Source organism: Muscardinus avellanarius, assembly GCF_963383645.1.
Source record: "Muscardinus avellanarius genome assembly, chromosome: 22".
NCBI classification, from domain to species: domain Eukaryota; kingdom Metazoa; phylum Chordata; class Mammalia; order Rodentia; family Gliridae; genus Muscardinus; species Muscardinus avellanarius.
Genome location: NC_137808.1, coordinates 16,223,359 through 16,247,194, shown reverse-complemented (window position 1 = coordinate 16,247,194; position 23,836 = coordinate 16,223,359). Strand labels below are relative to the sequence as shown.

Here is a 23,836-nt window from a genome sequence, read left to right as displayed (position 1 = left end):
AGCCTCTCAAGTCCCAGGATTCCAGGCGTGCGCGGTCTTGCCTGACCCATGACTCCCTCGTTTGGGAGGAAGAGCCAGATTGAGCCGCAGGGCCTGGGCTCCGTCGCCCCGGGGTCGGCTCTGCAGAGGCAGGCGAGGGCCCGCTTCTGGCTGTTTGTCTTGTCCTGGGGGGTGTGGGCAAAGAGTCCCAGGCACAGATAACAGCCCCTCAGGTCTCTCCCCGGCCTGGCCTGTGACCCCAGCCCCGCGCCCGCATGCTCGGCCTCGGCTTCGGCCCCTTCCTGCCCCGCTCACCCGGCGCCTCCAGCGGTCGCCAGCCGCAAGGCCGTCCTGCCCTCTGCCCAGGCCTGTGGGCCTCGGGGCCTCTGTACAGACCTGCCCTGCCGGTCTCCCTGGTGAACTCTGAGCCGCTTCCTGAAAGCCTCCCTGCCCAGGCAGGGAGGTGCATGCCCGGGATTCCGGTACTCGGGAGGCCGAGACGGGAGGATGGAGGGTTGGCGGCAACCACGCAACTTAGCAAGCTCCTTAGTGGAGGCTGTCCACAAACCGCGATCCTCCTGTCTCAGCCTCCAGAATGCTGGGATTGCAAGCGTGTGCCACCACGCCCGGCTTTTCTTTTTCTTTTCTTTTCTTTTTGTGGTACTGGGGTGGAACCCAGGCGCTTTTCTACCTCGGGCTATACTCCCAGACCTATTTTAAACTTTATTTGGCAACAGGGTCTCACTAAGTTGCTGAGAGCCCCAGTAGCTGAGGCTGGCCTCGAACCTGCGCGATCCTCCTGTCTCTGCCTCCCAAGCGCGGGGATGACAAGCGTGCGCCACCGCGCCCGGCTGATTTTTCTTTTCTTTTTTCTTTACCAGGATGGAGCCCAGGGGCATTCTACCTCTGAGCTCCACTCCCAGCCCCATTTTTCATTCTTTATTTTGAAACAGGGTCTCACTAAGTTACGGAGGGCCTCACAAGTTGCTGAGGCTGGCCGTGAGCCCAGATCCTCCTGCCGCAGCCTCCCAAGTTCAGGGATGACAGGCTCGCGCCACTGTGCCGGGTTAATCAGAAATGATCTGCGTGCTGGTAACGAGGCTTAAGGGAAGGTTTGTCGCACCAGTAAAGCGTATGCAGATATTCCCAAGTGGAAAGGCTTGGGTCCCAGGACTTGGGCCCGGGACCAGCGTGCAGCCAGGAGGCGACTGGGGATTGAACTCAGGGGCGTTCTACCTCCAAGATACATCCCCAGCTCTTTTAATTTTTAAACCGGGTCTCACTGAGTTGCCGAGGGCCTCACTGAGCTGTGGGTGTTGGTCTCATATTCGCGATCCTCCCGCCTCAGCCTCCCGAGTACTGAGGACAGATGTGAGCGGCACCGCTGGGCGCTTCCTTCTAAAAAGCCCCCATCACGCGCCTCTGACTGCGAGGCCCCGCGCCGGCGGCCTCTGTCTGGGGAGCCCCGAGGCGGGCTCCGGGCAGATGGTTTCTGTCCCGCGCGCTGTTTTTGTTAATGGCAGATATTTTTGCTGTATTGTGTTACCCCATCCATCTTTGCAAACGGGCCGTCTTGTAAAATTCTTCAATTATGTTCTGTTTTCTCCCCTATCTTTGGCATCTAGGGTTATTTATAACATTGTCTTGGTCTCGCACGCTGGGTCCCAGCACCGCCCCGGCGGCGCTTCGATGGGGTTCGCGCGGTCCCTGCAATGGCTTCCCACTTCGGTGGCGGCTGGGGCGGGCGGCCCAGCGCTCAGGGGCCCTGCCGTTGCCAGCAAAACCGCTGTCCGCAAACACCCCATATTTCTCTGCCTAGAACTCTCTATGGCTTTCTATTACCTGGAGTAGATCCCTGCCTGGGCCCTGGGGATGCCGTGGGCTCAGGGGGACTCCTTCTTTAAGGGCCCCAGAAGCCCCGGCGGCCTCCCTGCCCGGCGTGGAGGAGCTGCTGCTGGGTCAGGGCCGGGACTGGGCTCGGGGTTCAGGCCGTGGGCTGGGCCTTTGGACCAGACATGCCGGGTCCTAAGGACAGAGCAGAAATGTGACTTGCCAGGCTGGGCGCGGAGGCGCACACCTGTGATCCCAGCACTGGGGAGGCCGAGGCAGGAGGATCACGGTTCACAGCCAGCCTCGGCTACTGAGTGAGGCCCTCTGCAACTCGGTGAGGCCCCGTTTCAACCTAAGGAATAAAAAAATAAGCCTGGCGTGGTGGCGCGCGCTTGTCATCCCAGCATTCGGGAGGCTGAGACCAGAGGATCGTGGTTCGTGAACAGCCTCGGCTACTGAGTGAGGCCCTCTGCAACTCAGTGAGACCCTGTTTCAAAATAAAGAATAAAAAATTGGGCAGGGGGTGTAGCTCGGAGGTCAAATGCCCCTGGGTGCCATCCCCAGACCCTCAAAAAAAGAAAAAAAAAAAAAAGTTCGGAGCTGGGCGTGGTGGCGCACGCTTGTCATCCCCACACTTGGAAGGTGCAAACAGGAGGATCGCGCAGGTTCGAAGCCAGCCTCACTGGCTTAAGAGACCCTGTTTCCAAATAAAAAGATAAAAAATAGGTCTGGGAGGAGCCCGGAGGTGGAATGCCCCTGGGTTCAGTCCCCAGCGCCCCCCCCCCAGTCTAGACAACAGAACAGTAAAGGAACGACCCCCCTGTATAAAATCAATCCCCATCTACTGGACAACACAGCAGCTTTTGCAGACAAGACAGAGGGGCCTGAGAGCCGCTGCGGTTCTTGTCTGCCCACCGTCCTCGCCTTCCCTGAATAGCCGGCTGGGAGACGGGCCTGGCCCTCTGCCGCGTCCTGCCACCGGGGGGGACAGGGAGAGGCCGGGGTGCGCTGGGCCGGGGTCCTCACCCCATGGGCACGGCCCCCAGGCCCTCGGGGACAGAGCAGCGCCCAGGGTGGAGAACCCAGCTCGGCACTCCTCTCCTCTTCCCTCCCTCCCCCACCACCCAGCCACACCGCAAGCCTTTTTATATTTCACTTGGAGCCAAGGTCTGCTGAGCTGCTGAGGCTGGCCTTACAACTGCGATCCTCCGGTCTTAGCCTCCTGAGTGCCAGGATCAAAGGCACGCGCCACCACGTCCGGCTCACGCTTTTTTTTCCTTTTTTTTTTTTTTGGTGCATTCTACCTCCAAGCTATTCCCCCAGCCCTTTATTTATTTATTTATTTATTTATTTATTTATTTATTTTAGTGGTACTGAGGGTGGAACCCAGAGGCTTTCTACCTCTGGGCTATACTCCCAGACCTATTTTATGCTTTATTTGGAAACAGGGTCTCACTAAGTTGCTGAGGCTGGCTTTGAACCTGCGCCATCCTCCTGTCTCCTGTCTCCGCCTCCCAAGCGCGGGGATGAGGAGCGTGTGCCGTGCCTGGCTGGTTTCAGTTTAATCGGGAGATTTTATATAAAAACTGATAGCAGTGAGGTTGAGGGGATGCCGGCACACTCCAGCTCCCTGCCTCCTTCGCCAGCCAGGGCGCTCGGGACCCAGCCTCTCCCTCTCCTGAGCCCGGGCACCGGGCTCGGGGCTACCATGGATCTGAGACGGCGCCCGAGCCTGGAGAGCCTCTCGGGGCTCCCCCACCCCAAGTCCAGCAACTCTCCAGCCGCCCAGCCCGGCCGCAGGCTCCTTAGGGGAGGGGAGGGGAGGGATTCCATTTCCAATCAGAATCCTGCTGAATTCCAAGGCTCGCTAAGTTGGCGAGGCTGGCCCGCGACTGGTGACGCTCCTGTCTCGGCCTCCCCGGGGCTGGGATGATAGTCGGCTGCTGCTGGGCTTCGAACTAGGCCGACCCGCCTTTCCCAGGCCCCCCGGCCCCCCAGCCCCCGGCTCAGCCAAGCCTGGTCTGTCCCGCACTCGCCTGGCACGTGGACCTTGAACTTGCCGCTCTGGCCGAAGGCGCCGTCGATGACGCCCCGCTCGCCGGTGGACAGGCGCACCTCCAGGCCCACGAAGAGCTGGATGTTGGTCTCCTTCTTGAACAGGGAGCGGCCGATCACGCTGTGGTCGTCCATCACCTGCGCCCCACGGCCGGGGGGTGGGTGGGGTGGGGGAGAAGGCATTAGCCAGTGTGCTTAAAGGTGGCACATGCTGGAGTCCTGGGTCGGGGAGGCCGGGACGGGAGGCCGGCAGGGGGGAGGCTGGCCTCTGCAGCTTAGCGGATGTCGTTTCACCATAAAAAAAAAAAAAAGAGCCGGGGTGGAGCTCGGAGATAGAACGCTTCCGGGTTCAATCCCGAGTACTCCCCCCACAAAGAAATACCTTTCCCTGTGCACGGCAACTAAGATGGCCAATGTGGCGCCTTCTGGAGCATCAGCGTCCCCGCACGGCCCGGTGGCGCGCCCCGCAGCCGCTGTTTCAGCAGCAAAGGCCTAGAAGCCGAGCGCGATGGAGTTTCACGGGGTGCAAACGGGGCTTGGGGAGACGGAGAAGGAACTGAGAATGTGACGCCCCAGGAGAAGGAAGGTGGCCGGACGTGGTGGTGCACGCCATGATCCCAGGGCTCAGGAGGCTGAGACAGGAGGATCACAGGTTTGAGACCGGCCTCCACAGTTTAGCGAGACCTTCAACAAAAAAAAAAAAAAAAAGAAAAAAAGGGCCGGGGCGTGGCTTGGGGAGAGAGTGACCCTGGGTTCAAGCCCCAGCACCCCCCCCCACACACACACACAATAAACAGGAGAAAGCGACCTCCCCCCTCTACTCCAGACGCCGAGACCCAGCGAGGGCCCCAGATGGATGGTTTTGGAAAGCAGAAACTGTCTCGTTTACCCTAAAAACCTTCTGGAAAAACATATCCTATTCTATTTGATTCATAGCAGCAGATAAAAGGTGCTCCCGTCCCTCTTCTCTCTGCTGACTGATGAATCGGATACGAATAATGATAAGAATAATAATTCCACGCGGCCTCCCTCCCACAGGAGCCTGGGGGCCGCAGACTCAGCCCCGGGGCTCCCCTGGGTCCTAGCGCCCACCGCATCCGGGAGCACCCCAAGGGCCCTGAAAGGAGGGGCGCCCGACAGCCCAGGAAGGGGCACGTGCGGGCCAGGGCGGGCAGACACCCCAGGCCTGGCACCGCCCGGGCCTGGCCACGCCGGCCGCCTCCTGTCCCTCGCTGCCCACAGCCAGGAGCATAGGAGAGGCCCCGGGGTGCAGCCCTGGCCAGCACCCGCGGGACCCGCAGAGCCGGCGCCCTCCGCAGCAGGTACTTTTGATACTGGGGATGGAACCCAGGGGCTTTCTACCTCTGAGCTGCAAACCCAGCCCTATTTTTTATTCTTTATTTGGAAACAGGGTCTCACTGAGTTGCGGAGGGCCTCGCTAAGTAGCCGAGGCTGTCCTCGAACCGCGATCCTCCGGTCTCAGCCTCCCGAGTCCTGGGATGACAGGTGTGCGCCCCCGCGCCCCCAGCTCCTGCTTTCTTCTGGCTATAAAATATTAACTTCATGAGCCAGACGCAGAGTTTCTGCCTCTCCCCCAGCCAGGGTCTTGCAAAGAGGACGGGCATGTTTTTATTAACTTCGGGAGAACTTCAAAAACCCTCGGGGCTTTAACGCAGGCAGAGGGGGCCGAAAAGCGTTGGAGACCACGTCAGCAAGGACGAGGGGCCGGACCCTGTGGACTCCCGAGCACTTATTTATGTTTCAATCCGACCAGTGGGCAGCACTGCCCGCTGGTCCCTGCGGACGCGGCCTCTGGCAACCTGCAGTATTTATTTATTTATTTTCGGTACTGGGGGTGGAACCCAGGGGCTTTTTCCTCCGGGCTATATTCCCAGACCTATTTTATACTTTATTGGAAACAGGGTCTCACTGAGTTGCCGAGAGCCTCACTCAGTAGCCGAGGCTGGCTTCGAACCTGCGCCATCCTCCTGTCTCAGCCTCCCAAGCGCGGGGATGACAGATGTGTGCCCCAGGCCTGGCTGGTGGCTTGGCTTCGCTTGGCCTTACCCGCTGCGGGGCGGGAGGGGCGGCCTCTTCCCACATCACGGGGCCCCCTCTGTTGTGAGGCGGTAGCTATCCAGGAGGAGCCCCGAGGCCGCGCTGGAGGGGCGCAGGGATGGCCATCGCGGGGCTGAGCACCACATTCGTTCCTGGGGGCGACGCTGGAGTCAGGCCAGCGCCACTGGGCCCGACCCTCACCCGGGAGGGCCTTTCGCTGTTCCCATGAATCAGGGGCCTGTTTTCTTGGCCACGGCGACTGCAGGGGCCCAGCTGCTACAGAGCGGCCGCGGGCGGCTCCGGAGGCCCCGGCGTCCCCATTGTCTGGGCCTCTGAGCGGGGACTTGGCTGGGGCGCAGGTAATTATGTCGTTACATGTGTGTGTCTCTCACGGGGCTTGGCGCCCGTGAAGAGGCTTGGGAGCTGCCCAAGTTCCGAAGCAATGGCTCCAATTCAGACTGGAGAATGGGGGCCGGGCGCCTCGGAGCTCGCCCGAGCCTGGGACTCGGGGAGGCGGAGAAGGGAGGCTCACACGGGGCGAGGCCGGCCCCTTCGTGAGGTGACTCGGTTTGCAAATAGAAAAATAAAACGAGGCTGGGAGTGGAGCTCAGAAGCAGAACATTGCTGGGTTCAGTCTCCAGCATTGGAACCAGCCAGTCAGCCGGGCGTGGTGGCGCACGCTTGTGATCCCAGCATTTGGGAGGCTGAGACCGGAGGCCAGCCAGCCTCAGCTACTTACTTAGTGAGGCCCTTTGCAACTCAGTGAGATCCCGCTTCAAAAATAAAGACTAAAAAAATAAGACTGGGGCTGTGTCTCGGAGGTAGAATGCCCCTGGGTTCCACCCCCAGTTCCGCAAAAAAAAAAAAAAAAAAAAAAAAAATCGATCAATCAATTAATTAGTGAGTGAACCAATCAATCAGCGGGGGCTTTGGAAGCTTTGACTCTGGGCCTTCCTCCTACAGATCCGTGACCTGGAGCAGGGGATTTCTCTAAACCTCATTTTCTTCCTCTAAGAAAGCTCGCCATAGCCAGGCCCGTGGTGGCCACCTGTCATCCCAGCACTTGCGAGGCTGAGACGGGAGGACAGCGGTTTGGACGCCAGCCTCAGCCACGTGGTGAAACCTGCAGAGACTTAGCAAGATCCTGATTTAAAATAAAGCATACAATAGGACCGGGGGTGTGCTCGGGGTGAACACGCCTGGGTTCAATCCCCAGCGCCCCCCAAGTAGTTGGTTTTAGGGTCTGGGGTGGCGGTGGGGGTGAGGACACCAACGTCTCACAGCAGGATGACCATCAAACTGGTGGGGGGGCAGCTCAGGGAACAAAGGTGCCACTGGGGGCAGGGACCCCAGTCTCCGAAGAAGCTGGGCGCCGTACCCCGTCATCCTAGGACTCGGGAGGCAGAGATGGGAGGACTGCGGGGTCGAGGCCGGCCTCAGCAACTTCGCAGGACTCTCGGCAGCTAAGCGAGATATTATCTCAAAATAAAAACTCAAGCCGGGCGTGGTGGCCACGCTCGTCATCCCCACGCTTGGGAGGTGGCCGCGCGCGCTGGCTTAGGAGACCCTGTTTCCAAATAAAAAAACGTAAAAATAGGTCTGGGAGTGTAGCCCGGAGGTAGAAGGGCTTCCAGGAACCCCAGGACCACCAAAATAAATAAATAAATAAATAAATAAATAAATAAATAAATAAGGAAAGAAAGAAAGAAAGGTGCTGGGGCGTGGCGTGGAGGCAGAACGCCCCGGGTTCTGCTGTCTTGGGGAGAAGAGGCGGCCGACCTTCCCCGGCACCCCGCGCCAGGCCTCTGCTCAGGGTCCCCTGGAGCCGGCGCAGGCTCTGAGGAGGGAGGCCTGGGAGGAGGCACCAGGCCCTGCAGCCCCGCAGCACGCCCTCCCGCGGGCGGGCGCCATGGTGCTGGCCAGCAGTGAGGCCGGGGAGCCCGGGTCCCGGCCCTGGAGCAGCCCTTCCGGGTCCTTTCCTCTTGTGTCCCTGGGGATCGAGCCCTGGGCATTCTACTTCAATTATACATCCAGACCTTTTTTTTTTTTTAATTTTGAAACAGGGTCTTGCTGAGTGGCTGGGCCTTGCTAAATTGCTGAGGCTGGCCTCTAAGCTGTGGTCCTCCTGTCTCAGCCTCCCAAGACCTGGGATGAGCACATCTGGACAGGACACCTGGAGAGGATGCTTGGGCAATCTTTCCCGAGCCGGGCGTTAGCGCTGTCCCTCGGGGCGGGCCAGGCTGCTCAGGAAGGAGGGCCAGGAGCCCCACTCCGCAGGGGCAGGTGGGAGCCTCGCCCCGGGCAGAGCGGGCAGCAGTGGAGAGGGCAGGCCGGAGCCCGGGGCTGTGCGGAGCCAGACTTCAAAGCCGCCGGGGCTCCCGGTGGCGTCGGCCTGTTTACACTTGGTTGGGCCCAGGCCCGGGGCCTTCCCGCCCGGCGCCAGTGCGGACACAATGCCTGGCATGCCTGGGCCGACCCCACGCGGCCGAGGGACGCTCCGTGCCACCCCCAGCTAGGGCCGGGCGCCCGGCCACGAGGGAGGCGGAGAGGGACGGTGACCGCGCTGGCACCGCCGGCCGCCCCGGACCCAGGTACATTCTGTCCCCGAGCTGCGCCCCCAGCCCTTTCAATTTATTTTTGATCTGTGAAATGGGGCCTCGCCAGCCAGCTGTGGTGGCACCGCCCGTCAGCCCATGACTTGGGAGACCGCGATGGGAGAAACGCGGGTTGGAGGCCAGCCTCGGAAACTTAGCGAAGCCCTATTTAAAAATGTAAAATAAAATCAAGCCGGGCGTGGGGGCGCACGCCTGTCATCCCGGCATTCGGGAGGCTGAGACCGGAGGATCCCGGTTCGCGGTCAGCCTCGGCTACTTAGTGAGGCCCTCGGCAACTCAGTGAGACGCTGTTTCAAAATACAGAATTAAAAATAGGGCTGGGAGTGTAGCTGGGAGGCAGTATGCCCTGGGTTCTAGCCCCAGCATCGCAATAAAATAAAGTAAAGTAAAATAAAATAAAATAAAGTAAAATAAAAATTAAAAAATACTCGATTGTGGTGACACAGGCCTGGAATCCTGGGGGGGCTGAGACAGGAGGGTTACAGGTTCAAGGTCAGCCTCCGCATCCTAGTGAGATTCAGAAACGAAAAATAAAGGCTGGGTATAGCTTGGAGGTAGAACGCCCCTGGGTTCAAACCCTAGTAACAGCCACACACAAAAAACTAGACAGCCGCGGTCACCCCGGCGCTGAGCACGGTCTGGGGTGGGTGCCGGGAGCCCGGGGCGCCCTGTGCGGACCAAGCGCTCCCGAGGAACAGGCGCCTGCGACAGACGACAGACGACAGACGGCCGCAGGGCAGACCCCGTGATCGCCAGACCGAGGAGGCTGCGGGAGCGGGGAGACCGCGGCCTCCAGGAGGACAGCCTCTACGGAGACACCGGCCCCCAGGATTCCCCGGCACAGGAGCCGGGAGCCCCGCCTGCGCGCCTCCCGGCCCAGTGCTGGGAACCGAGGCAGGAGGCTTGCAGCTCGGAGCCCGGAGGCTCAGCCAGGCCTCCATAACTCGGTGAGGCCTTGTTTCAAAACAGCAAATAAAATCAGGTTGGGGTGCAGCTCAGGGGCAGAGAGCCCTGGGTTCAATCACCAGTGCCACAAAAAAAGGGGAGAGGAGAGGGGGAGAGGGGGAGCGGGAAGGAGAGGGGAGAGGGGGAGCCTGGCGTGGACGGGGTGCGGGGGCCTGAGCACCTCTTCAAGGCCGGGCTTGTCCTTAGCGTCCCGCGGTCCTGGGCCCTGGGCCAGGTGTGCTCGGCCTGCACACGCCACAGAAGCGGCCCCCCACTTCCCCGTCCCCCCAAGGCCCCCAGGTCTACCCTGGAGCCGCCAGCTGTTCAGGCCCAGCTCAGAGTCACAGGTTACAAGTCCCTGTGCTGCGCCGACACCAGCTGTTCTTTAAAGACTGAACGAACCCAGGGGAGGCCACTTCTGAGCTGCACCCCAGCCCTATTTTTTTTTTTTTTTTTTTTTGCGGGTCTGGGGATGGAACCCAGGGTCATTCGACCTCCAAGCTACACCCCCTGCCCTATTTTTTATTCTTTATTTTGAAACAGGGTCTCACTGAGTTGCAGAGGGCCTCCTAAGTAGCTGAGGCTGGCCGCGAACCGCGATCCTCCGGTCTCAGCCTCCCGAATGCTGGGATGACGAGCGTGCGCCACCACGCCCGGCTCCTATTTTATTTTATTTACTTATTTTTTGCGGTACTGGGGATTGAATCCAGGGGAGGCTAGTCTCGAACTTTCCATCCTTCTGTCTCAGCCTCCCAAGCACTGGGATTACGGACGTGCACCGCTTTGCCCGGCTATTTCTTTCTTTTTTTTTTTTTTAATTTGAAACAGGATCTCGCTAGGTTGGTAAGAGTCTCTTTTCATTTGGAGACAGAGTCTCGCTAAGGTGCTGAGGCCGGCTTCCACCCTGCGATCCTTCCATCTCTGCCTCGCACGCACTGGCATGGCAGGCGCGTCTGGCCGTCAGCAGGACTCACAAGCCTGGCCCCGCTCGCTCCTCGTTCTCTGACCCTCAGAGGTGACTATATTGCTTTAAATCGCCTCCCTTTTCTGAGCTGGGGATACAGTGATGTCAGTGTGTATTGTATTCTATCAGCATAACTAATAGCCGGTACAATGCTTGGCTATGGAATTCAATAAAATAAGAACCCACACCCCAGCCGGCCTTACGAGTGTGACATTTGACGTCCCTTTGCTTTGCTTTGCTTTTTGTGTGTGTTCGTTACTAGGGATGGAACCCACACGCATTCCGCCTCTGAGCTGTAAAGCGTGCCCCTTTTGATTTTATATTTTAAAATGGGGTCTCAGCCGGGCGTGGTGGTGCACGCTTGTCATCCCCGCGCTTGGGAGGCAGAGACAGGAGGATCGCGCAGGTTCGAGGCCAGCCGTGCGCTGGCTTAGGAGACCCTGTTTCCAAATAAAAAAATGTAAAAATAGGTCTGGGAGTGTAGCCCGGAGATAGAAGGGCTTCCAGGAACCCCAGTACCACCAAAAAAAATAATAATAAAAATAAAATAAAATAAAATAAAATAAAATAAAATAAAATGGGGTCTCAGCCAGGCAAGGCGGCACACGCTCAGAATCTCAGTACTTGGGAGGATGAGACAGGAAGATCGCAGGTTGGAGACCGGCTCCAGCTACTTAGTGAGGCCCTGTGCGACTTATTGAGACCATTTCAAAATTAAAAAAATAAAATAAGAAGCCGGGTGTGGTGGCGCATGCTTGTCATCCCCGCGCTTGGGAGGCGGAGACAGGAGGATCGCGCGGGTTCGAAGCCAGCCGCGTGCTGGCTTAGGAGACCCTGTTTCCAAATAAAAATGTAAAAATAGGTCTGGGAGTGTAGCCCGGAGGTAGAAGGGCTTCCAGGAACCCCAGTACCACCAAAAAATAAAAAATAAAAATAAAATAAAATAAAATAAGAAGCCGGGCGTGGTGGCGCACGCTTGTCATCCCAGCATTTGGGAGGCCGAGACAGGTGGGTCACGGCTCGTGGCCAGCCTCAGCTACTTAGTGAGGCCTTTGCGCTCAGTGAGACCCTGTTTCAAAACGAAGAATAAAAAAACAGGGCTGGGGGTGTAGCTCAAAGGTAGAATGCTCCTGGGTTCCGTCACCAGTACCGCAAAAACAAACAAACAAACAAACAAATAAATAAATAAAAAGAAAACAAAAGAAAGAATAAAAAATAGGGCTGGGGGTGTAGCTCAGAGATAGAATGTCCTGAGTTCCATCCTAGTACAATAAATAAATAAACAAACAAACAAATAAGGCTGGGAGTATAGGTCAGAGGTAGGGTGCTGTTGGATTCCATTCCCAGGAAAAATAAAAATAAGGATAAAAAATAAATCAAACAGGGCCGCGCATGGTGGTGCACCCGTGTAGCCCCAGTTATGGGAGGCTGAGCCGAGGAGGGTCGCAGGTCTGAGGCCAGCCTCGGCCCTTCAGCGGGGCCCACCTTCATATGTCAATTTCCTGTGTCCCGGCACGCCCCGCTCCTTTTTTTTTTTGGTATATATTTCGGAGTGGGGCCCGGCTGAGCCGTGGCCGGGATGGGGGCGAGGCCCTTACCCGCTCCACGAGGCCCTGCTTCTGCTTCAGCTTGTAGACCTTGAGGGCGGGCAGGGCGCGCTCGGCATAGTCCCGGTCCTCCAGCCCGTGCAGCAGGACGCCATGGAAGGCCAGGCGGCAGGTGTTGCTGTGAATGTCCGCGTCCAGCCGGGAGCCGATGACCAGGCACAGGCGCGGGCAGGTCACGGGCTTCTCGAACTCCACCAGGGCCCACTGCTGGCGGGGCCGGCGGCCGTCGGGGGCCCCGTCGGCGCACAGGTACCGCTCCTGGAAGACGTACTCGCGGGAGAAGTCGAAGGCGTCCGGCTCCGGCGCGCGGTCGAAGCGATCGGGCACGGGGCTGAAGAACAGCAGGCGGCCCATGACGGTCTCGTGGCCCACGGTGATGTGGAATTTGGCCTTGGTTAGCAGGGGCCCTCGGAAGTACGGGATCTTCTCCACGGACACGACGGCCGCGTGCACGGTGTGCAGGGACCCGGGCGCGCACACCAGGCCCCGCTCCAGCAGCTTGGGGTCGAACTGGGTGACGCAGAGGCCCAGCCGGTCCCCCTGCATGGCGGAGGCGATGGGCGTGTGGAACATCTGCATGGACTTCACCTTCTTCACCACCTGCGGCCAGAGGGACGGGGGGGGGGGTGAGACCGGGGCAGCGCCCGAGACGCCCCTTGGCCGCTCGAGACCCCCTCAGCGCCCAGCGAGACCCCTCTCAGAAGAGACATCGCCCGACCGGCCTCAGTGACTTAATGAGACCCTCGACAACCTAGAAGGACCCTGTTTCAAAATAAAAAAAAATTACAAAAAGAGCCGGGCGCGGTGGCGCACGCTGGTCATCCCAGCATTCGGGAGGCTGACACAGGAGGATCGCGGTTCGCGGCCAGCCTCGGCTGCTTAGTGAGGCCCTCGGCAACTCAGTGAGACCCGGTTTCTAAATAAAGAATGAAAAATAGGGCCGGGGTATAGCTTGAAGGTCGAATGCCCCTGGGTTCCATCCCCAGACCCGCAAAAAAATAAAAACAAAAATAAAAATAAAAAAATTAAAAGGGCTGGAGATATAGCTGAGAGGAAGAATGCCCCTGAATTCAATCCCTAGTACAAGGGGAAAAAGATCCAAGGCTGGGGCTGCTGGGCAAAGCGGGGCGCCCCTCCTGAAGTCACATCCGAGACTGGACGGGGGCGGGGGGCACCACGCACGGAAGGCCTGGGCACCTCGGTCACCCCCACCTACTAGGCCTCATTCTCCCCGCACTCCAGTCCCTCTGGACCTCCGTCCTTTCCCTCCTTCCATCTCCTCCCTTCCTCTCTCCCACTCCCCTCCTTCCTGTACTGGGAGTGGAACCCAGAACATTCTACCTCCAGGCTACACCCCAGCCTGATTTGTATTTCTTAATTTTTTTTTTTTTTTTTTTTTGGTGGTCCTGGGGTTCCTGGAAGCCCTTCTACCTCCGGGCTACACTCCCAGACCTATTTTTACATTTTTATTTGGAAACAGGGTCTCCTAAGCCAGCGCGCACGGCTGGCCTCGAACCCGCGCCATCCTCCTGTCTCCGCCTCCCAAGTGCCGGCTGTGAGACTTTGTTTCCAAAGCAAAAAAAGGGGGACTGGGGTGTAGCTTAGAGGTAGAGCACCCTCCTCAGTACCACACACACACAAAGAAAAGGATTAGAAAGCTGTGGGCCGGGCCACGCGTGAGGCCGGTGCCACTCAGGACAGCGCCGGGCTCGGGCTCAGCAAGGGAACCGATCTTATCTGTGTCTCCGGGACGAGCTCACCCACCGCGCTCACGCGGGCGGCCGGGCCCAGGGGCCTTCTAGGGCCTTCTTATCTTTTTTTTTCTTTTCTGTGTGGTGCTGGAGATGGAACCCAGGGGCATGCGACCTCCCAGGTACACCCCCTGCCCTGTTTTTTAACTCTTTATTTGGAAACAGGGTCTCACTGAGCTGCCGAGAGCCTCGCTAAGTAGCTGAGGCTGGCTTCGAACCCGCGCCATCCTCCTGTCTCGGCCTCCCACGCGCTGTAGAACTCTAAAATAAAGACAACTGGGTAACTCCGCAACCTAAGAACGGCAGAAACGCTTTCCTTCCAGCCGCCAGTGTGTGGACAACCTGAACACAGCCCATCGGGCGGCCGAGACGGCAGACACGCGCTCAGCGAGGACTTGTGCCCCTTGCGGCGTGCCAGGCCAGGCCTGGGAACAAGCAGGCAGACGGTCGCGGGGGGTGCGTGTCCCTGGGTTCAAACCCCCCAGGATTAAAGTACAAGATGGGTTCACGTCGAGTGGCGGGTGGCACTGGTGGGGGCCTCGCGTGGGTGCATGGGCGCCCGCCTGGAGGCTCCGGGTGCCCACGTGGCCGTCACAATGCCAAGCACCCCGCATCCAAGGCGGGCGGCCGCATGCCCGCCATCCCAGTCCTTGGAGGCCGAGACAGGAGGATGGCAGGTTGAAGGCCAGGCTCAGCAAGAAGCAAGAACCTGTTTCATAATAAACGATAAAAAGGGCCCGGGGTGTAGTTCAGAGGCAGAACACCTCTGGGTTCAATCCTCAGTATCAACAACAGCAAAAAATGAAAACAAAGAACCCCAGAATCGCGAGGCAGCCGACTGCGCCCCGGGCCGGGCTCCAGGCAGCCATGGCGGGGGCCCGGGGCGGTGACTGTCCCACCTCCCGCCTCTGTGACCTTGGGGACATTCGGAAGCTCTGTCTCTTCATCCATAAAATTGAATGCAAAAAGACTGACCTGCCTCGTGGGTTTTTTTTTTTAATAAATAAAGAATAACCGGCCCCGAGGATGGCAAAACCACTTCGTGACTCAGGAAGGGCCAAGGTGCTGAGTAAGCACCGGCTTGAGTTGTCAAAAGCTGCTTGCTTGCCCGGTTTACTCCCCGTGCCATTTTTTCCTTCTTTTTTTCTTTTTGTGGTACCTAGGAGCCTTCTACCTCTGAGCTACATTCCCAGCCCTATTTTGTTTTTTTTTTAATTAATTAATTAATTATTTAATGGTGCTGGGGATTGAACCCAGGAGCCTTCTACCTCTGAGCTACATTCCCAGCCCTATTTTTTAAAATTAATTATTTATTTATTTATTTATTTAATGGTGCTGGGGATGAAACCCAGGGGCTTTCTACCTCCGGGTTATACTCCCGGATCTGTTTTATACTTTATTTGAAGACGGTCTCACTGAGTTGCCGAGAGCCTCGCTAAGTAGCCGAGGCTGGCTTCGAACCTGCGCGATCCTCCCGTCTCCGCCTCCCGAGCGCGGGGATCACAAGCGTGCGCCGCCGCGCCCGGCTCTTGTTTTTTACTTTGAAACAGGGTCTCACCAAGTGGCTGAGGGTGTCATTCCATTACGGAGGCCAGCCTGAAACCCCGTGCTCCTCCTGTCTCAGCCTGATTACGGGCACGCACCAGCTCGCCCAGGATGGTACTAGAGACTGAGCCCGGGGGAGTTCTACCTAGGAGCTACCCCTCCGGCCCTATTTTATTATTTATTTTGAAACGGGGTCTCACAAATTGCTCGAGGCCCCGCTAAGGTGTGGAGGCCGGCCTCCAAGCTGCGCTTCTCCTACCTCAGCCTCCCAAGCGCGGTGCGCCACCGCCCTGGCCAGCAGCATGGGACACGTGGCGTTTGAGACGCTTCTGGAAGTCCATGGATGGACAGACTCCGTGTAAAGCGGCTCCGTGCGCGCCGCAGCGTGCCGTGGCGGTGTGCCTAGTGAGGCTGGACCGCTGTCATCCATTTTCATCCCATGAATGAGCCCAGCAGCCCCTGCTGTGCCGAAGCCCGGCCAGGCCCGCCGCTTCATCATTACTTAATAAAACCTAAGTGGGAGGGGCAGCGGCCCAGGAGGCTCGCACTAATGAGCTTACGGCGGGATCGGTCACTCGGATTCAGAGCCGCGCAGACTGGAGAGGGAAAGGGAACGAGCCTTTTAAGATCAGGGTAGGTTTGGCTCCATCAGGCCTAACCAACATTGTTTAATAAGGTTTCAATTTGGGAGCGCCTACTTCTCCCTGGCCCGCGAGCCGGGCTGTGTACAGATAAGACGTTTCCCTTCGCCTAACGCGTGTAATCGCATCTCGCTCGCAAGAAGCCCAAGGCAGGGCGAAGGCAGGGGCTGGGGCTGCCGCGGCCTCGGACTGGACGTGTGGACGTGCCGCTCGGCCTTGGGGGCTCAGCGTGCCCCCCGGAGACGGAACGCGGTGGCGCACGCCTGTCATCCCAGGGCTTGGGAGGCTAGGACAGGAGGATCACAGCTTGGAGGCCGGCCTCAGCAACTTAGCGAGACCCTCGGCAAACTAGCAAGCCTCTGCTTCAAAACAAAACGTAAAAAGGGCTGGGGGTGCAGCTCAGGGGAGAACACCCTGGGTTCACACACACACACGCACACACACGCACACGCACACACGCACACACACGCACACACGCACACACACGCACACACGCACACACACACGCACACACACACGCACGCACACGCACGCACACACACACGCACACGCACACACACACGCACACACACACGCACACACACACGCACACACACCGAAGAATCAAAGGATCGAATAATCCCCCTGGTTCCCGCCACCTAGGACCAAGTACGACGACTGTGTCACTAGTACTTTAAGTCTTGACATGAGTTGGAGACTCCGAATCCTGCCCCGTCCCTCCAGCCCTTCAGATGTGTGTGAGTGTGTGTGTGTGTGTGAGTGTGAGTGTGTGAGTGTGTGAGTGTGTGGTGCTGGGGACTGAACTCAGGGCCATTCACCTCTGAGCTAGGTCCCTGGCTCTCTATTTTTTATGTATTTTTAATTAATTAATTATTTATTTTTTGCAGGTCTGAGGATGAAACCCAGGGGCATTCGACCTCCGAGCTGCACCCCCTGCCCTATTTTATTTTATTTTTTTGGTGGTCCTGGGGTTCCTGGAAGCCCTTCTACCTCGGGGCTATACTGCCAGGCCTATTTTTTTATATATTTTTTATTTGGAAACAGGGTCTCCTAAGCCAGCGCGCGCGGCTGGCTCCGAACCCGCGCGGTCCTCCTGTCTCCGCCTCCCAAGCGCGGGGATGACTAGCGGGCCCGCCACGCCCGGCGCATATTTTTTATTCTCTATTTTGAAACAGGACTCACTCAGTGGCTGAGGGCCTGGCTCAGCGGTGAGGCTGGCCTCGAGGCTGCAATCCTCTCGTCTCGGCCTCCAGACCTGGGTGCGCAGGGGCGCGCCACGGCATCCAGCAGAGCGGGATGCACTGTTGACAAAGGGAGGCAGAGGCCGGGAGGCCGGGAGGCCCACCCGCTGTCCTCCTGGGCTCCGCGTCCTGGGCACTGAGCCAGCCGGGCTCCTGGCAGCCCGAGACTCGACCCTACCTGGACCTCCTTCAGGATGGGGGCAGAGCTGGCGGCCATGGATGGCTCTATTCTGTGCAAAAATTCCAAAGGGGGCTTCGCACAAAGGGCCGATTGTGTGCTGGGGGGAAGGGGCCGGGGAGCTGTTCTCAGGGATCCCCGGTTTAGACCTGAAAATGCCCCCCCCAGTCCAAGATGAGAGATAGGGCGGAGCTGCCTGCTCCCACCCCGCCCGTGCTGCGCACTGGCCGGCCAGACCCCCAGCTCCTTCTCATTTATTTCTTCTAGCCGGTCACGGCGGCGCACGCCCGTCATCCCAGCATTCGGGAGGCCGAGACCGGAGGATCGCGGTTCGAGGCCAGCCTCGGCTACTTAGCGAGGCCCTCGGTGACTCAGTGAGACCCGGTTTCAAAATAAAGAATACAAAATAGGGCCGGGGGTGCGGCTCGGAGGTCGAATGCCCCTGGGTTCCATCCCCAGTTCCCCCCACGCACAAAAAAAAGTATTTTTTTGTTCTGAGGCTGGAACCTCGGTACGGGCATTCTACCTCTGAGCTACCCCCCAGACCTATTTTGTTCTTTATTTGGAAACAGGATTCTCACCAGGCCGCAGAAGCTGGCCTTGAACCTGCAATCCTCCTCCGCCCTGGCCTCTAACTAGGGCATGGCTCTCCCTGGACGGGAGGTTTATTCTGTGCCCTGGCCTAGCTACAGGGCGCGTGTGCGACCTGACTTTCCCCAGCCCCCGGGCTCTGCCCGTCCTCCTGCGCCAGTGAGCGTAAAAATGCCAGGGGCGCAGGAGGCCTCCCGCTCCCTCCGAGCCACCCCGGAGGGTTGGTGGACCCATAAAACTTTCAATTGAATTATAGCAACAGACATTCTTCTGTTTTTCCGTACAACTGGGCTTCAGTTGTTTTTAACGACCCCTGGGCTTTTTGGGGGGTAAGGAATCCTGAGGAGGGGAGAGGAGGGAGCCAGCGCTGGCCCGGGCTGGCCCGCGGGAGCCGCCAGCGCCAGTGGAGCTGCGATCCCACCACTTAGGAGGCCGAGAAGAGGATCAGAGGTTCGAGGCCGGCCTCCACAACTTAACGAGACGCTCAGGGAGTCTCTCCACCACTCAGTGAGACCCTGTTTCAAAATAAAGAATAAGCCGGGCGTGGCGGCGCACGCTTGTCATCCCCGCGCTTGGGAGGCCGAGACGGGAGGATGGCGCGGGTTCGAAGCCAGCCTCGGCCACTTAGTGAGGCTCTCGGCAACTCAGTGAAACCCTGTTTCCAAATAAAATAGAAAATAGGTCTGGGAGGATGGCCCGGATGTAGAAAAGTCCCTGGGTTCTATCCGCACTAACGAAAGAAAGAAAGAAAGAAAGAGAAGAAAGAAAGGAGAAAGGAAGGAAGAAGGAGAAATTTCAGTGGTCATGTGGCCAGCCTCAGCTACTTCGTGAGGCCCTTTGCAATTAGTAAGACCCTGTTTCAAAAATAAAGAACAAAAAATAAGGCTGGGGGGTACAGCTGGGAGGTAGAGCGCCCCTGGGTCCCATCCCCGGCATGGCAAAAAATAAGGAAAACCAAATAAAAGAATTAAAAGGGTTGGAGTGCAGCCTGAGGTAGAATGCCCCTGGGTTCCATCCCAGCCCTGCACACACACGTGCACACACACACGCGTGCACACGCGTGCACGCACACTGCCGCAGCGGTGTCGGGCCCTGGCTTGCCGGCCCCGCCGCGCACACAGCACGGGGACCCGCACGAGTGGCGGCCAGACGCGCCTGGAGCCGGGCGCCGCCTCGTCAGCTGTATTTGTCCGTTTATTATTTGTCCTGAGGATGGAGCCCCGGGGTGCCCTACCTCCCAGCTACACCCCCGATCCTGGTTTACGTAGTTTGAAACACAGTTGCAGAGGCTGGCCTCGAACCCATGGCCCTCCTTTCTCGGCCTCCCAAGCCTGGGCACCCAGGATGGGGCGACCCTGAGGACCTGGCGTCTCCATGGCTACCGAGGTCAGGGCTGGGGCCGGCGAGCGTCTCCTAGGAAGCGGGCGGCCGCTCCTAAGCTCTCGCAAAGCCTGTTTGGGGTAGGGCACGGCGCGCACAGGAAAATCAGGCCATGCGTATGCAGGACCCCCAAGTAGCCCTTCCAATCTCGGCGCGGTAATGGAGCCGCCCGGCTCACCGGGGCAGGATTGTTTACAGTCCCTGGCTTTACCGCTGTCGAGCTGGGCTCAATTTTGCAAATTAAAATGAGGGCCGCGTGGATGGGGAGATTACGGGGGGACTCAGAGCCGCTGTCCCCGGCGGGGCGGCCGGCCGGCTCCTGTCAGCTCTCCAGGGCCCTGACTCGGGGGCAGAGCTCAGAGGAGGGCTGGGGGGCTGCTTGGAAGGCTGAGGCGGGGGGGCTGCAGGGTCGAGGCCAGCCTCAGCACCGGGCGAGGCCCTCAGTAACTTAGCAAGACCTTGCTTTCTAATCAGTTAAATTAGGGCTGTGAGTAGAGCTTGGGGGTAGAATGCCCTGGACTCAATCCCCGGAGCCCCCCAAAAATATATACATATGTGAGCCGGGCGCGGTGGCGCACGCTCGTAAGCCCAGAATTCAGGAGGCCGAGACCGGAGGATCGGGGTTCGCGGACAGCCTCAGCTACCTAGTGAGGCCCGCCGCAACTCAGTGAGACCCGGTTTCAAAATAAAAAATAAAAAATAATGCCGGGCGCGGTGGGCACGCTCGTCATCCCCGCGCTTGGGAGGCGGAGACAGGAGGATCACGCAGGTTCGAAGCCAGCCGCGCGCGCTGGCTTAGGAGACCCTGTTTCCAAATAAAAATGTAAAAATAGGTCTGGGAGTGTAGCCCGGAGGTAGAAGGGCTTCCAGGAACCCCAGGACCACCAAAATAATAATAATAATAATAATAATAAGAAGAAGAAGAAGAAGAAGAAAGAAAGAATAAAAAATAGGGCTGGGGGTATAGCTTGGAGGTCGAATGGCCCTAGGCTCCATCCCCAGACCCACAATATATGTATATAACACATATATAACATATAAAACACATATATAACGTATAGATATAACATATATAACACATATTTAACATATACGTGTGTGTTTTATTATTGATGTTGCTATTGTTACTTTTATTGTACTAGAGATTGGACCCAAGCAATGCTACCTTCTAGCATACCTCCAGTCCTGTTTCAGTTTTTACTTGGGAAACAGCGTCTAGCTGAGTTGCCGAGGGTCTCAGTCCATCTGAGGCTGGCCTCGAACCCGGGATCCTCCGCTCCCAGCCTCCCAAGCGCTGGACGGCAGGCGTGCGCCACGCGCCCGGCTTCACACGGGGGCCTGGCCGGCCAGCGAGGCCCGGGAGCAAAGGGTTACTGGCTGGCGACGCGGCAAAGCCTCACCCCCGGCCCCAGCAAACGGCCTCTATTTTTCTTCCTGCTTTCTTTTAGACCCCAGATGTGCTCTTGCACTTCAAAAGGGTACAACTTATAAAGTTAAACTAAATCAAGGGCTTTTGTTGCGAGGCATCGCGGCTGAACTAATTATTCCTGTATGTTGTTTAATGAAAGCGGCGGTGCCGTCTGCCCGGCGCGGGGCGGGAGGAGGCTGAGTTACGGGGCAGGTCGGGGCGGCGGCAGTAAATCCAGCCCTGCTTTGGGGAGAGATGAAACGGCCGCTGTACTCCCACCGCGGCGTGTGACACGGGAGAAGGATGGGCCGAGCGACGTCCGTCCGTGAGGGAGGCCCAGCCGCGCCCGCTCCCTCCGCGAGGCGGGCTCCCGTGCCCCCCGTGCCCCCCGTGCCCGGGCTGCGGCCGGGCCACCAACGCCAGCTCTGAGCCGGGCGCGGTGGCGCACGCTTGTCATCCCCGCGCTGGGGAGGCTGAGACAGGAGGATCGCGCGGGTTCCAAGCCAGCCTCAACTACTGAGGCTCTCAGCAACTTAGTGACACCCTGTTTCCAAATAAAATACAAAACAGGTCTGGGAGTATAGCCCGGAGGTAGAAAGCCTCTGGGTTTCACCCTTAGTACCACCAAAAAAATATATAATAATAATAATAATAATAATAATAATAATAATAATAATAAAAAGGGTGAGGGTGTAGTTCAGAGGTAGAACGCCCCTGGGTTCCATCCCCAGCACCGAGACAGGCTGGGTGAGGGCCTCGGGCTTGAGCGAGGGCTGTGGACGAGCAGCCCTGTCCTCCGTCCCTACTGAACCCTAAGAGGCTGGCACGGGAGGTATCGGGCACGGGAGGGATCCGAGGAAGCCCGGGCACCGCAGCCCAGGGCCGCCGGCTCCGGTTCCCCAGGCCTCTGGCTCCATCTGCTGTCTCTGACTGTCACCGAGTGAGCGAGGCCGGCACCACCGTCCGGGAGGGCGGGAGCCTGCGTGTGGCCGCCCCAGGCCCGGGAGGGACCCAGCCAGGGCCTGTTCTCCTGACCCGACCCGCTCACATCCTGGTCCAATTAAGTCAGAAAGAGTCTCGTTGCTAGGTTACGTGAGCGCGAGGCTGACCCCCCCCCCAGGTAAGAAAGGAAAGGAAGCCGGGCCGCGGCCCACACCCATCACGCAGGCCTTGGGAGGCTGCGACAGGAGGATCGGGGTTCACGGCCAGCTACACCCCCGGCACTTTTGTTTGGCTGTTTGTTTGCAGTACTAGGGATGGAGCCCAGGGACATTCTACCTCCGAGCTACACCCCAGGTCCTATTTTTTTAGTCTTTCTTTCTTTCTTTCTTTCTTTCTTTCTTTCTTTCTTTCTTTCTTTATTGGTGGCACTGGGGTCCCTGGAAGCCCTTCTACCTCCGGGCTACACTCCCAGACCTATTATATAATATATATATATATATATATATATATATATAATTTTTTTTTGTTTGTTTGTTTGTTTTTGGTGGTACTGGGGTTCCTGGAAGCCCTTCTACCTCCAGGCTACACTCCCAGACCTATTTTATATTTTTATTTGGAAACAGGGTCTCTTAAACCAGCGGGGCTGGCTTCGAACCTGCGCCATCCTCCTGTCTCCGCCTCCCAAGCGCGGGGATGACAAGCGTGCGCCGCCACGCCCGGCTATTTATTTATTTTTGAAACAGGGTCTCATTGAGTTGCGAAGGACCTCCCTAAGTAGCCGAGGCTGGTCGTGAACCACCATCCTCTGGTCTCCGCCTCCTGAATGTTGGGAATACAGAGGTATTTGTTTGTTTTATTTTGACACAGTGTTTCACTAAGCTGCTGGGGTTCTGGCTGAGTTGCTGAGGCCGCGAGCCGTGATCCTCCGTCCTGTCCTGCCGCAGCCTCTTAAGTACGAGGAAGTCAGGTTGCGCGCCACCAGGCCGGGCTCGGAAGTGATGGGTTTAAATTAAGTTGTACGTGCGCAGCAGACGTTTTACAGTAACAGAGCATCCCTTCTGGAAAAGTTTACAAAATCATACGTTAGGCCATGAAGGAAGAGCCTGCGTCAGACAGCTGATAGACAACGGCCATCGTCCCATCGTGGGAAAATGGCGACGAAACTCCTAACTAAATCAGTAGAGAGAGGCGCGACTTGGAAGTAAAGATTTCCTCCTGAAGGAACCCCGAGTGGGGCAAGGTGGCGCAAGCCAATCATTCCTGGGGGCTTGGGAGGCTGAGGCAGGAAGATCACAGACTCCAGGCCAGCCTCGGCCGCTGATCAGGACCCATCTCAAAATAAAAAGTACAAAGGGCTGGGGGTGTAGCTCAGGTAGCGGCCCCGGGGTTCAATTCTCAGAACCACACAAAAACTACTGCGACAGAGGCGTTGACACTGATACACTGTATGGACCCAGTTTTACTACTGTTTTAGCAAGGGCATCACCATTGAGGATACAATGTATCTAGTTTTATTGTTTTTAGCAAGTGTAACCAACTTTAGCGACCTCCTTCCCCTGGGGGCTCTATCCCCAGTAACACAAAGAAAGAAGGAAGAGCCGGGCAGGCACGCCTGTCATCCCCGCGCCTGGGAGGCGGAGACAGGAGGATGGCGCAGGTTCGAAGCCAGCCGCGCTGGCTTAAGAGACCCTGTTTCCAAATAAAAATATAAAATAGGTCTGGGAGTGTAGCCCGGAGGTAGAAGGGCTTCCAGGAACCCCAGTACCACCAAGAAAAAAGAAAAAAAAAAAAAAAAAGAGGAAGAAAGGAGAGACATGAGCCTGCTGAAGTGAATGCCTGTCCTCCCAGTACTTGGGAGGTTGACACAGGAGGATCACAGGTTTGAGGGCAGCCTCAACAACTTAGTAAGACCCTCAGTAACCTAGTGAGACCTTGTTGGCAAATAAAAAAAAATGAAAAGGGCAGGGGTATAACTCAGAGGTAGAATGCCCCAGTACCCCCAAAACACTAACCAAAACCAAAACTGATCAATATTTTTTGATCAGTTACCCCAAAACACCAGCCAAAACTGATCAATGTTTTTTGATATTTTGCTTGCCAGTCAAG

General features: G+C 57.7%; 1 protein-coding gene across 5 annotated transcripts in view; it reads right to left on the bottom strand.

Annotated features, from left to right (window-relative positions):
• Window positions 1–23,836, bottom strand: part of EEFSEC (eukaryotic elongation factor, selenocysteine-tRNA specific) — a gene marked incomplete at both ends in the record, with an annotated part of 101,619 nt that overhangs the window by 8,208 nt on the left and 69,575 nt on the right. For 2 of the 5 annotated variants that reach the window (XM_080718111.1, XM_080718112.1), the window contains 2 exons: window positions 3,846–4,002; window positions 12,045–12,653. In XM_080718111.1, coding sequence (XP_080574237.1) covers window positions 3,846–4,002; window positions 12,045–12,653 — 766 coding nt within the window. Of the gene's footprint in view, window positions 1–3,841; window positions 4,003–12,044; window positions 12,654–23,836 lie in introns of all 5 variants that reach the window. The other 3 variants (XM_080718113.1, XM_080718114.1, XM_080718110.1) reach the window with 2 other exon arrangements.